The 15,170-nt window shown below is 46.5% G+C and overlaps 1 protein-coding gene across 1 annotated transcript; it reads right to left on the reverse strand.

Moving 5' to 3' along the window:
- Positions 1 to 3,720: 3,720 nt before the first annotated feature.
- LOC119264135 lies at positions 3,721 to 8,685 on the reverse strand. Its single transcript, XM_037541764.1, has one exon. It carries the CDS (start codon positions 8,649 to 8,651, stop codon positions 4,590 to 4,592), a length of 4,062 nt encoding a protein of 1,353 aa, XP_037397661.1. The 5' UTR covers positions 8,652 to 8,685; the 3' UTR covers positions 3,721 to 4,589.
- Positions 8,686 to 15,170: the final 6,485 nt, after the last annotated feature.

A 15,170-nucleotide genomic window follows, 5' to 3' on the forward strand; every position in this document is an offset into this window, starting at 1 on the left:
CATTATGTGTCTGTAATCATTTTCAGGGTCTGGTGTGTTGGAGCGAACTTAGACAGCTAGTTTTAAACACAGCTCAGTAATCACAGAAGGCATTGGTACTGGAGATTGCTTCAGGTCCGTTAAAGGGAGAGCACCTTAAAGAACCTGTCGTTGAGTTAGAGCATGAAAAACAATGCCAAGGGACAAGACTTGGTGTGTCTGAGCTTCATCAAGATCACGTTTGATAACGGCGCATGCCCTGTGCTGGTTTGGGATCTAGAGGAGCGGAAGATGACTACAATTAAACAGCCCCTGGTGGCACTGCCTACTAGTGTGCTCTGCTGACGTATCTTTGAATGAAAATGCACACCACATGTCCAAGATCAAGACGACCAAGAGCTCCTTGGACTTTTTTAAGAGAGATTCTGGAACAGTGAAGCTTCTCATTGGTGAGTGAAGAGCTCCAGTTTACTACTGGGACACCAGGACTGCTCTGTGTTTTGATACATGTGAGTTTTGTATGGATTGTGATTCCTGTCCTGGTATGTAATCTAGAGGCAAAAAACAGATGAAGAAGAAGGAAAGAATAGACCACTGCTACAGAGACAGACAATGACACAGAGAACACCAGAAACAAGTACGAATACACATGAAACACTGGAGGACCAACAACAGAACCAACTTAGGCCGGGTTCCTTTTAAACTGCATTTATGTATCCCACCTTACAAGCCCAGGTTTAGATTTTAAAAAATTACCATCAGAGTACCAAAGCATACCACGTTAGTGAGGGGAGAGGAGTCACTGCCAGGACTAAATGGTGGCAGCGCACTTGTGACGTCATCTGAATACTCTATTAAGAACAATAGCGCTGTTACGGGAAATGTTGTGTGCACAACGTCATATTTAAACAACCGCAATATGACGTTGTCACATCAAGATCCAGTAGCATATAAATAGATGCAGCGCCAACAACACTTAATTGTTCACTTCGACAATGATGGGGAGAGGACTGGTGGAGAAATTCTCGCTTTTGCGCTGCTATCTCTGCCTTCTGTGCTGTTCTGATGTGTCTCGGAGGGTCCTCGGCGAGATTCCGCACCAGACACATGGAGCTCCTCGTCACAGACTCGAGAGCTCCAGAAACTCCGCCAGAAGACTATTTCAGAGCAGAGAACCAACAACGCTGAACTACAAGACTCGGCGCAGACGAAAACTGTCCAGATCGTGTTCGACAACAAAGACACGAATCCTGTGCTGGTGTGGGATCTAGAAGAAGAAGAAGAGCCGAAGAAAGAATAGACCACATATAGGTGTGCACACTTTAAAAAGGTGGTTCAAGGGTTCTTTAGTAAAGACAATAGCTTAGAACCATTTTATATAGAACCATGTTCAAACTGGTTTAATGTAGCACCAAAAACGGTTCTTCTACTGTTAGGATTTAAAGGACTTTGACTGGGTTTACCATCTGTTTCTTACTTCCCACCAGTTTCTGACGTACTGGTGTTTTGGTTTGAGTCAATGCTCGGTGTCTGAATTGAACATTTGAGTTGTTCTGGAAAAGTTACAAGCTATGGCCTTTCTAGATATCAAAGTGGGAAGATTATGTAACAGCTATGGATTCTGGTCAAGGGGGTGTGGACGAAACCAGTCCTGCGTGTTCGTTGATGCAAAGTAAATGAGACAAGTAGATCAGACTGAAGTGAAACAAACGGTTTTATTACAGAATTCTGGAGAGGTTACAAACAGAGAACATGCATCATGTATCTCCCAAGTAAGCTCTGACCCCTTCTCATCTGACTCCCTTTTTTATAGTTGCATGACCGCTCCTTCCTTACCCCAGCCTCCAATATGTGCGTTAGGCCATCTCACTAATCCACATCATAAAAGTTTAAGGATGCGCTCGTGACATGAGTGCATCTGCAAGGTCAGCTTAAGGTATTTCCTGTGTTTATCAACTCCCCCCGTTTTCCAAACAATGGCTCTGCTTATCTGACCAGATGAACCACATGTGTGGTGTGCTAATCCCAGGGTCTACTACTATCAGCTTCGAGGTATTACCTGTTATCTGACGTCCTTGTGTATTCCACCATTAGTCAGCACACAGCCTTATGTGCTGACTCTTAGCTCTTAGAATAGCACAATATAACCATTAAGCTTTCTTTAATACATCTTAAAAGAGTAATATGAGCAATACTAAGGCTAATAATTCCACAATTCCCCCTTTTGACCTTTCACCCGAAAGGTCAACATTCAGACATAATATTTAAACATAAATTGTACCCCGATTTAGTTCCATGTTATTCTCCAGATCGCTATCCTGGTCACCAGAGCGGCCATTGCTATCCAGGAGAGGAAGCATAATGGCCCCCTTAGGCTCCTGTTTATGGAACATTGAAGTAATAAACCTCTCAGCTAATGTCCTAATACAAGGAACGCAGCAACAACCGCATATAATGAGGATGGCCAAAAACACAGCGATTGACATACATAGAGAGATAAACACGGCCTTCCATTTACCAAATACCTTATCCAACCACCCCGTGATGGCGTTGTCCAACCCAGAATTGTCATGCATTTCTTTAGAGAGAGCTTTGAGGCCCTCTAGGGCTTTAGTAACTGATCCATCCGGGGCGGTGTTGTTGGGGATGAATGTACAACACATATCACCAAACATGTGACAAACACCTCCCGTTTCCGCCAAAAGCATGTCTAAGGCCATTCTATTTTGTATAGCCATCAAAGACGTGGCCGAGAGTTGTGCGCTGAGGCCCTCAACGGCTACCTTGGTTAAATTGGCAAGGCGCATGATTTGGTAATTAACATAATTGATGCGATCTACATTTTTGTTGGGGGTGACGGGGAAGAGGGCAGAGATAATAGGAATATTTTCAAATCCTGCGGCTATTTGATCAACTAACTTATATTCGTCGGGGACCCCCCCTTGGGACCCCTATGGCGTCTATGTAAGTGAGTGAATTTTTGGTGAGATCAAAATGATCCTCTGTAGTTTCACGTTTTCGCCTATGCATAGTAATGTGTTTAGCCTGTCTCTGACCTACTAACAATATTGGAGACACCAGCCTTACCATGGCACAGAGACCGAATGTGTGAATAGGCATCCGGACTAAAAGAGTAGTGCCGCCGCAGTAATAATATAGCCCTGCTCCGGCCCATGGGCCTACGGAGGCATTCCCTGAGTATGTAATGTGACACCAATCAGGGTTAATCTGGCCTATCATTTTACCTCGGCCGGTGCCATCAACGTAAGTGTGATTAAAACAGGTGAAGTTGCCGCTAAGTGGTGCTCTAAATGGGCCCGTACCCGTCGTATTGGCTATAACTGGGAAAATATCGGCTAATGTAGTGCAGTTAATCGGGTTCGCTTGTTTTGTGAGCTCAATCATACATTTAAAGCCTGTCATATCTGTGTCTGGAAATAAAGGAGCTGGGGCTAAGGAGAGCGGGGCACGAGCCTGTGCACAAGCCACGCAGTCCTCCATCCCAGCTTCCCCAGCCTGGGCTGCTAACCATTTGAGCCACAAATTATCCCCTACGTATCCTGTAGTTAATTTAACAATATCACCCGGTGACCACTTAGTATAGTCCGAGCCCTTAAGCCCTGGATCAGTCACCTCCTGGGTGGCGGGGGTAAATGTATTAGTCATGGTACTAACCGATGCTGATACAACTTTATTGTGCATATTTATTTTAATTAACCCTAATGGGTCCTTACTCGATACATCTACTCCTAATATGAGGTATGGAGAACGACCAGTCCTACCCCGATGCGCATCCATAATCGATTTCTCCCATTTAATAGATAAGGTCAATGGATTTTGAGTCCTACTAAAGTCTCGTTGAAATGACATATGTTCCCAATCTGTCTTATGAGTGTAAGCATCTCTTGCAGCTAAGGTGGGTTGCCATCTACCCGTATATTTTATCACTGAGTGCCAATACCTACACCACCTATCATCCCAGCCCCAACCAAACCCACACTTAGTCGTGACCTGCAGATCCCAGCAAAGATATACGTCATAACCTCTATATGTTGAGTTCTGACCTGCGCAGTTAATGACGTCACACAAATCAAAGGTCCATGCTGTGGAGCTGCCTAGGGTGTAGTCTAATTCTATTCCCCCGTATTTACTAATACAATGGTCTTTGTTTGTAGTTGATCGTCTACTTCTGATTTTAACTATGTCCGGTGGTGCTGTAACATGGTCGGGGTTAACGGAGGTGTTCATGTTAAGATACTGTGTTATCTGAGTGATATTATCATTTGTAGTATTGGGGAGGGAGGAGCTGTCATGCAAGGTGATCTGAGCGAAGCTTGCAAAACAGAGCATAAAAATACCAAACATACATAAAATAATCATGCCCGCATATAAAACACATTTCTCCTTTTCTTCAAGTCCCTTTCTGTCTTCTAAGGAGAGTCTCCTAAACCCCTGTGTTCTGTCATTTCCGAGGAACCACATGTTACCCCAAAAGCTAACGAACAATAATTAACTATATGTATATGTGTAAAGGTGCTCTTCGCCAGATGTTGGCCCTTCTGCGCTGGAGGCAGGGTAGACTTTCCCTGTTGTGCCTCTGTCCCCGGGGATTATTCTGCCCCGTTGGATGGGGACTCCTTTTCTGCCTTCGGTAGGTGCGCTGGTCTGCACTGGGAGAGATGGTACCAAGCAGGTCCTTTGCCACTAAGCCGAACGGCGTGAGACGTTCGCTCGACCACTCTGTAGGGTCCTGTCCACCTGGGCTCACACCACTTCCGCTTGATAACTTTCAGATAAACCCACTCAGCTAGTGCTACCTCCGGAGGGGCGTCAATTTCTGGTTCCCCCTTGGAGCGGACCTGCACAGAGTAAGCTTGACACAATGCTTTCAGCTCATTAAAGTAGGCTTGGTGAGATTTGTATTGTATGTCTTTACACGCTAGCGCAGTATGGGGCCCCGGAAAAGATCTACCTGTCATCAGTTCAAAGGGCGTGAACCCTGTAGCTCTGTTTACAGAGCTTCTGATGCTAATTAATACAATTGGTAGGGCATCCAGCCAATTTTGCCCTGTAGAATATACAACTTTGTTCAATTTTGATTTCAGTGTTTGGTTCATGCGCTCCACCTTCCCTTGAGACTGTGGATGGTACACTGATCCGTACGCATGTTTCAGGCCTAGTACTTGCTCTACCCATGCCAAGGCGTTACTTGTGAAGTGAGTACCATTATCTGAGTGTATTCTTTTGGGAAACCCGTGTTGGGGAATCCAGTGATTGATCAACATTTTACAGACTGATTTGCTGTCTTCCCTCATAGTGGGGAACGCTTCCACCCAACCCGAAAATACATCCACAAACATCAACAGATACCTGTACTTCCTGACTGTCTGAATCATATCTGTGTAATCTATCTGAATATGTTCCCCTGGGCCATTGGGCTTAGGGAATTTTCCTACCCCTGGTTTGCAAGTTTTACCCACATTATTTACATTACATACTTGACATTCTTTTACATGTGTGGCTATCATGGCAGATAGAAATGGGTGCCACCATCCTTTCAAGTTTTCCTTCATCTGTACCTTTCCTACATGTGCCAACCCGTGAGCTTCTCCCAGCACTGCTTTTGCCAAAGAGGCTGGAAGTATTGGGAGTCCATTGGGACCTTCCCAGACTAACTCACCCTTTGTACCACCTTTATCCAGCCAAATAGTCTTTTCTTCTGGGCAAGCCTGGTCCTGCAGTTGCCTGAGCTTTTCTCCTGTCGGAATTGGTTCCCATAGTTCACCTTCTTTCAACACCATCTGCAAACTTGATTCCTTATAACCTGCTGCTTCCTTTGCTGCCTTATCTGCTGCCTCATTACCTCTTTCTACCAATGAGTCCCCTTTCTGATGTCCCTTGCACTTTATGATGGCAACCTGTTTTGGTAGTTGTATCGCTTTCTCTAGTGCTAACAACTCCTCCTTGTGTTTAACGGGTTTGCCCACACTGGTGAGAGAACCTGTCTCCTTCCAGTGGGGTAATTCAATGTGAGCTGCTCCCACTGCATAGGCTGAATCTGTGTAGATGTTAACTGCCCTGCCTTCTGCTAATTCGAGCGCTGCAATGACTGCCAATAGTTCCGCTTTCTGAGCTGAGGGACAATTCTTGACTTCTTTTGAGATCACTGTACAAAAATCATCTACTTCCCCATTCATTTCTTGTACTACCGCAAACCCTGCTTTTATTTCTCCCCCTTCTCCCCTATAACCACACCCATCTGTCCACAAATTCAGTGCCCCTTCTATTGGCGTGCCCTTGAGGTCTGGTCTTATTTTCCCTTCTATTTTTACCTTTCTCGCACACTCGTGCGGGGGTCCTTCTAACATGTTATCTGCCATGTTAATCCCATCATGAGTGTAAGTAATGTTGGGGGCCGTCAGTAGTTTATGTATGCGTCTTTGCCTGAGGGGAGTGAGTGTGAACATCTGAGAATTTATATATGCTACCACTCCGTGTGTGGTCAGCACATGTAATGGATATCCTGCAACTATGTGTGCTGTTTTTTGTACTAATTTGGCTAGTCCTGCAACATGTCTGGTGCAACATGGTTGTCTTTTCTCTACTAATTCTAGAGGAATACTCAGATACATTAACACCTGTCTACCTCCCCCCTTTTTCTGAAACAACACCCCATTTACCAATGAGGGTGTATCAGAAACATCCAGGTAGAATGGAATGGTGTAATCTGGTCTAGCAAGGTCAGCCGCATGCGCTAGTTCCTGTTTTAGTTCAATGAACGCCTGCTCTAGTTCAGGTGTCCATGACAAAATGCCTGACAAATTTCTCATCCCTAATGTCCTTATCATCTCACGAAGCGGTGCGGTGCGACCAGTAAAATCAGGTATGTATGAACGACTGTATCCTACCAGCCCTAAAAATGCCAACATGTCTCTGACCGTAATTGGTTTGGGATGGCTTAAAATAGAGGACCGGTGCTCAGGGGACATACCTGTACTCCCCTTAGTGACCACTCTGCCAAGAAAGGTGACTCTTGACCTACAAAATTGCAATTTTTGCTTCGAGACTTTATATCCGCACTCAGCCAGTTTCTCCAATACTGCTATTGAAGCCTCAATACAAGCCTGTTGGGTGTCTCCAGCAATCAGGAGATCATCCACATACTGAATTAAAATGGAACCTTCAGGGAGAGAACAAGTATCCAAACTCTGCTTTAATGCTTGGTTAAACAGGCCGGGTGAAAGTGCGAAGCCTTGTGATAAACGTGTGTACCGGTACTGTCTGCCACGATGTGTAAACGCACAAATGTCTCTACACGCTTCATGTACCGGAACACAGAAAAAGGCATTGGCCAGATCTACACACGTGAACCAAGTTTTGTTGTGGTCTAGTTCAGATAGTGCGGTATATGGGTTAGGAACGGGGATGGTTTGGGTGGCCAGGGCTGCATTAATGGCCCTTAAATCATGTGCCATTCTGTAGTGCCCAGGTTCTTTCTTTGGAACTGGCAAAATGGGAGTGTTCCACCTAGACTGACATGGTTCTAGCACTCCAGCTCTAAGGAGTGCATCAATAGTTTGGTCTAGGGAGGCCATAGCCTCAGGTTTATGGCGATATTGGGGAAGCCAGATTGGTCTAGTCGAGGTCATATTAAATGAGACTGGAGTTTGTTGTATTTGCCCTACGTCATCGGGGCCCTCAGACCACAATCTGTCCGGGAGATGTGACAAAAGGACAGGGGTGTCAATATGGTCAGCTGCCTCACAACCATGATGTCTAGTTAACAAATCATGTGTCAACGTGATGCGATTATGGGTCTCACCCCTTATGAAATATGTTTTTGTGGCTTCAGAAAAGGAAACATCAGGAATCTGCGTCTGTACCCAATCAGTGGCAGCGTTTGCCCTTTTGGTCATGCCCCCTAACTGCTTTGCCATATGGCCTGGATGTAGCGCTAACGAAATATGTGGCGCCGCTGAGGAAGACATTCTATACCACTGTGATTGTGCTGGTGTTAGTGTAATTGGAGCTGCCACACCCTCAGGCCCAACATATATACCCGGAGAAAAAACTTCCCACTCTGCATCTTGCAGTTCAGATTGGAATAAATCATAATAGGGCAAATCTGCCGAAGGGTCATAGTAGAGGGTGAGATGAGGGGGGTCGGGAGGAGGACCATAGGGTTCCAACCGAGATATCCATGGTCTCCACTGGATAAATAAATTCAACGCCCCTGTAGTTGTATCATTGATCAGGCCCCAATAAATATCCACCATGTCATCACTTGTGGCAGATATTAAATACATGCTTGGGCTGTTCTCACCATAACAGCTTGTGACCTGACCATTTGGCCAAGTTAAAGTCAGTCCTGTGGGGCTGCACAGAATGGAAGCCCCCATTTTCATCAGCAAATCTCGTCCACACAAATTCACTGGTGCTTGAGTTGCAATGATAAATGTGTGCATGACAGTCTGTGAGCCATTATAGACAACCAATGGCTTGGTTTTGGGCAGAGTCATTGAGTCCCCTGAGAAACCTCTGACTGAGAGATAGTTACTACTCATCATATCTGGTGGAAGTTGAGAGTTGATCGCAGAAAAGGTGGCTCCTGTGTCAATCAGGAATAGCAATCTCAGGTGCCCCACAGTCAGTGATAGCATGGGTTCTGCCATGGCCACGCTATCAGGGTCCCCCAGTGGGCCCCGTCAGTGCTCTCCCCCCATGGACTCATCTGGTACTGTCCCCCTGGGGCAGCACCTGGGTGAGGGGCCGGGTAGTAGGTGGCTTGGTGTTGAGGCTGAGGATGGTGTGGTGCTCCTACCAGCGGATGGGGGCATTGTCGTGCCCAATGATCCATGGCGCCACATCTGAAGCAGCCTAAATCATACTGCTGCGGACTACGGCCCCCGCCCCTGTTACCCCTCCCCCTGCCTCTGCCACGTCCCCTGTACAGACCCCCATATGGTGTGGGTTGATATTGAACCACAATTGACTGTGGTTGATTTGGCAACAGCTGGGTCTGGGGAGGCAGCGTCTGTGAAATGGGGGATTGTGATTGTGGTTGCCTCCCTGCATAATTAACAGAATTGTCTTCATCAGCGGTAATCACCATATTGCCTGGGTTGTTCCTTTTCTTGTCCTCACCTAAAGTCTTTCGAGCCTCTGCCAGTTGAGCTTTCATCAGCTCCAACTGCAGTTTGTCTACTTCACCTGTCCTGGTGTCTACCTGTCCCTTATGTTTGTTCATATAAAACAGAATAGTTTTCAACCATGAGTCATGTGAGGCGTCTGGTCCCATATTGGGATCATCTTCCATTTTTTTTCTAACATAATCTGGCATACCTTTTAGGATGGCTGTACGGAACCATATTTGCTGTACGCCCCCGTGGCCTGGGTGTGCGCTATTTCTGTTGATCCAGTCCTCAGCTGCAAGACCCATATACTCAGCTGGGTTGGTCTTGCCATCCCACGGGTAGGAAGGGACAGTAGAGGAGGCCTGCACTGGCCACTTTTTTCTCATGACATCAGCAATGACGTCTGCGTGTCGGGTGAGACGCTCTGAATTATGTACATGCTCAATGTCTGCCTGTTTCTCTACGTCTGTGGCATCTAATACGGTAGTGGCGCGATTAAGGAGATTTCTGAAATCCCCTATAGCTAAACAAACTCCTCCTGTGAGTTTAGCCAATTGTTTTAACCATGGCCCTCCTCCTGCTGTTAAAGGTGGTAGTTGCTCAGCCAGTCCCGCCGCATCAGACAGGTTAAACGGGACGTATTTCATGTCGCCTTGTGAGGTGGCTAACAGGGGGGCCATTAAAGGGGTTTTATCGCCACGATTGTTACGTACGTGTGACCGAGTACGTGTGTGTATTCCCCTATCTTCCCGATCGACATCCTCCCTAATGTCTATTTCTAACTGTGACAATTGCTCACCCAAATTAACTCCCATCCGTTCTAAGGTTCTGAGCCTCTCGTCTATTTCTAAACTTGTTCTAACCGAAGCCTGGCTCGCAAGAGACCCGGAGGATACCTCTTTATCTTGATCTTTACGATATTTACCCTGAAATACGCATGTGACCTCCACTGGTGTCTGCTCGAGCTGACACTGGGGATCAGTGGGAGGTGGGTGGGGCTCCTGTCCACCACACGTTTGGATGGCCTCCGGGGAACCCCCCGTTTCCATCACCAAGGGGCATGGCTCCGCATTCCCTTGTGCTCCACCTCCTACAACACGTAAGAGTGGGGAGGCACGTTGGGTCGGGCGCTGCTGACCGGCGGGGTCACCCTCAGACTTTGTGTATACGTTGGGTGGATTTGGTTTTTCATGTGCTATTCTGTTACAAAAGGGGTTATTAGGGTTAAAATTATATTCGAGCGAGGTGTTCTGGGCTGCATCTGATTGGTTCTGGGTTTGACACACCCACTCCCGAACGCGCTCAGTAGATTGCGTCGAGGGGCCGGGCTGTTGCGGTCTTATGTCTATTGTGCCTGATTGTACGTTAATGACGGGGTATATGCCTGGCGTTAGGTTATCGTAGGAGGGTGGGGATACTTGGGCACCACTCCGCACCATTCTATCCAGGTTGCCATTATATGTGCACTTCAACCTTCTGACCTTAGCTATTTCCTGTTCTGCTTCTGATAACCTCTTCCTGGCTTTTCCTTTGTTAAACATTCCTGCCTTTTCATGTTCTGCCTTAGCCTCGTCTAATTCCTTTATTGCTCTAGCTGTAAAATCATTTAACGCCTGTCCCAAAGAAATCTGGTCATGGGGAGACAGTTCTTTATCCAGCATCCATTTTCTCAACAGTTTCTCCGTTTCTGCTCTCAGCCTTTTCCACTTTTTTGGATCTATTTCCAAGTCATAAACCGCTTTAGCCAAAATAATTATCTGTTCCTCCAATGTTTTCCATTGCCAATTCCCCACCCCAACTGTATTATCCAATTCTTTTTCTAAATCTCTTTTACTGTATTCAGCCATGTTGATCAAAAACTGGTACTCACCAAGACGTCTTCGAAGTTTTACTTGCTCAACTCACAATGCTCAGTTGTCACCGTTAGGTTTGCTGCATGTGAGGAACTTCAAACTTATCACGAATGGGCGCTTTAGAGGACCACCCTCAGGGACTCCAACCCGGTACTTTAGAGGACTCAAACCTCAAGGACTCCAACCTGATACTTTTAGAGGACTTGAACCTCAGGGTCTCCAACCTGGTGCTTTAGAGGACTTGAACCTCAGGGACTCCAACCCTGTTTTAGGGAGAGCCAATCCCAGGGACTTTCAACCCAGTCCTTATCCCATTCACTCGTCAGATGACGGGAGGGGTTCACCAATTCCCGGCAAAAAACCACAGACCCAATACCTTATTAAACACTCAGTATATTTTTACCTTATGTTTGTTCCAATTCAGTCCTTTAAATTTAATTACCTGATCCAACCTCTTTTACCCATCTATAATTTAGCAGTTGTCAATATGCAGAATTTATTTAAATAGGTTTCTGCTTACCTTTTTTAAATGGCGCGCCTGTGATGAGTAATGGAGGAAGATCAAGCCTGTTTTTCTAATGGTCTCCTTTGCATCACGTCGGGGTCATCAAATTGTGGACGAAACCAGTCCTGCGTGTTCGTTGATGCAAAGTAAATGAGACAAGTAGATCAGACTGAAGTGAAACAAACGGTTTTATTACAGAATTCTGGAGAGGTTACAAACAGAGAACATGCATCATGTATCTCCCAAGTAAGCTCTGACCCCTTCTCATCTGACTCCCTTTTTTATAGTTGCATGACCGCTCCTTCCTTACCCCAGCCTCCAATATGTGCGTTAGGCCATCTCACTAATCCACATCATAAAAGTTTAAGGATGCGCTCGTGACATGAGTGCATCTGCAAGGTCAGCTTAAGGTATTTCCTGTGTTTATCAACTCCCCCCGTTTTCCAAACAATGGCTCTGCTTATCTGACCAGATGAACCACATGTGTGGTGTGCTAATCCCAGGGTCTACTACTATCAGCTTCGAGGTATTACCTGTTATCTGACGTCCTTGTGTATTCCACCATTAGTCAGCACACAGCCTTATGTGCTGACTCTTAGCTCTTAGAATAGCACAATATAACCATTAAGCTTTCTTTAATACATCTTAAAAGAGTAATATGAGCAATACTAAGGCTAATAATTCCACAGGGGGTCTGAGCCAACATAGCGTGACTCAATATAGGAGACAAAACCCTGGATCATGTCTACACAAATATCGCAGAGGCATACAAGGCTGTACCCCTCCCCCACCTGGGGCAGACTGATCACCTCTCATTGTTCCTGCTCCCGAAGTATGTGCCACTCATCAAACGTGTGAAAACATCAACACAGACTGTTAAGGTATGGCCAGAGGGGGCCATCTCTACACTACAGCGTCAGTTTGAAAACACTGACTGGAGTGTGTTCTCTCAAGCCACCTCAGAATCTCACACAGATTTGGTGATGCCGAGGTTTACAGCTCAGCCAGGGCTAACCTGAAAAAAGGGATTAGGAAAGCCAAGCACACCTACAAACTGTCTGTTGAGGAGAACTTCCACAACTCTGACCCCCGCCGCATGTGGAAGGGCATTCAGGCAATCACTGGCTACAGGCCTCCATCCCTGACCCCCTCAGCCAGCAGTGCCTCTCTCCCAGATGAGCTTAATCAGTTCTACGCTCGTTTCGACCAGAGGAATGACCAACACAGCACATGGAGTGGTCTTCCCCACAATGAAAGCCCCCTCACACTTTCCACTGATAATGTACAGTCTGTACTGAGCAGGGTGCATGCACGCAAAGCTGCTGGTCCAGATGGCGTTCCTGGACGTGTCCTCAGAGCGTGCGCTGGACAGTTAGCCAAGGTCTTCACCGATATCTTCAACCTATCACTGGCCCAGGCTGCTGTTCCGGCATGCTGGAAGACATCCACCATCATACTGGTGCAAAAGTGCTCATCTGCTGCATGTCCTAATGACTTCCGCCCAGTCGCACTCACCCCCATTGTGATGAAGTGCTTTGAGAAACTGGTCCTCGGCCACCTGAAGACAGTGCTTCCACCATCCCTGACTCCCACCAGTTTGCATACCGTGCAAACAGGTCGACTGAGGATGCAATTTCCACTGCTCTTCACTCTGTCCTCACCCATCTGGATGAAAGGAACACCTACATCCGCATGCTGTTCATCGACCTCAGCTCTGCTTTTAACACGGTCATCCCGACTAGGCTGGTCACCAAGCTCAGCGACCTGGGAATCAGCACCCCCATGTGTAACTGGGTTTTGGAATTCCTGACAGACCGACCCCAGTCTGTGAGATTGGGCAGTCATATGTCTACCACCATCACCCTGAACACTGGTGTGCCGCAAGGCTGTGTGCTGAGCCCTCTGCTCTTCTCCCTGTTCACCCACGATTGTGTTCCTCTGCACACATCTAACATCTTCATCAAGTTTGCAGACGACACCACAGTGGTTGGCCGCATCAGGAACAATGATGAATCGGCCTACAGGGAGGAGATCCAGCACCTGACTTCCTGGTGCACCACCAACAACCTCATCCTGAACACAGGTAAAACCAAAGAACTCATCGTGGACTATCGGAAAACCAAGGGCTGCACACACTCTCCTGTCTACATCAACGGAGCAGAGGTAGAACGTGTGTCCAGCTTTAGGTTCCTGGGAATCCACATCTCGGCAGACCTTTCTTGGTCCTTCAACACCTCCCATCTCATCAAGAAGGCACAGCAGCGTCTTTACTTCCTGAGGAGACTAAAACAAGACCGGCTGTCTCCTCAGATCCTCACAAATTTTTACAGATGCACCATCGAGAGCATACTGACCAACTGTGTGACCGTGTGGTACAGTAGCTCCACTGTGGCGGAGAGGAAATCCCTTCAGAGGGTAGTAAGGACTGCTCAGCGTATCACAGGCATGCAGCTCCCTGCCATCAAAGACATTCACCACCAGCGCTGTGTGCGCAGAGCACACAGCATCATTAAGGACCCCTCCCACCCCAACCACAAACTGTTCAACCGACTTCCATCCGGGAGGAGATACAAGCGCATCCGGGCCAGAACCAGTCGGCTCAGGTCCAGCTTCTTTCCCTCCACAATCACTCTGCTGAACTCCACACCTCACTGATAACACTACCACTCATACTGCACACAGCGGACTATGAACACTGCCTTTCATACTACACTCACCAATCAGAGCTGTTGTTTTATTTTATTCATCATTATTACCATCGCACAAATTTAACATTCTACTGCCATGTAAATAACACATCGCAACAGTTATTCTATACAGTGTACATCTCCAACATGTTCATGTATATATCTACACACCTATAATCTATTTTTTTGCATATCTATAAGTAATTTATTCTATATACTGTAATGTTGCACTATGCCTATTTATTGCACAGTCTCTTTTTGCACTTCTGGTAGATGCTAACTGCATTTCGTTGCCATGTACTTGTAGTGAGTAATGACAATAAAGTTGAATCTATCTATCTATCTATCTATCTATCTATCTATCTATCTATCTATCTATCTATCTATCTATCTATCTATCTATCTATCTATCTATCTATCTATCTATCTATCTATCTATCTATCTATTTTGGAGTGTGTCTGTGGTCATTTTTGCCCATTCGTCCAGAAAAGCATTTTTGAGGTCAGGCACTGGTGTTTGGTTTACAGTTCAGAGGTGTTTGATGGGGTTGATGTAATGGCTCTGTGCAGGCCAGTCAAGTCCTTCCACACCAAACTCGCCCAACCATGACTTTATGGAGCTCACTTTGTGCACTGGGGCAGTCATGCTGAAACAGAAAGGGGTCTTCCCCAAACTGTTCCCACAAAGTTAGAAGCATGCAATTGTCCAAAATGTTTGGGTGTGTTAAAGCACCATGTTCTCCCTTCACTGGAACTAAGGGGTCTATAGGCCAACCCCTGAAAAACAACCCTATAACATTAGCCCTCCTCCGCCAAACTTTCCAGCTGGCACAATGCAATCAGGCAGGTAATGTTCTGGCATTCACCAAACCCAGACTCATCCATCAGACTGCCAGAGAGAGAAGTGCGATTCGTCACCCCACAGAATGCGTTTCCACTGCTTCACACCACCCCATCCAACACTTGGTGCTTGGTAACACAAGGCTTGCATGTAGCTGCTCGGCCATGGATA

The sequence above is a fragment of the Pygocentrus nattereri genome, chromosome 10, assembly GCF_015220715.1.
Source record: "Pygocentrus nattereri isolate fPygNat1 chromosome 10, fPygNat1.pri, whole genome shotgun sequence".
In the NCBI taxonomy this organism is placed as follows: Eukaryota; Metazoa; Chordata; class Actinopteri; order Characiformes; family Serrasalmidae; genus Pygocentrus; species Pygocentrus nattereri.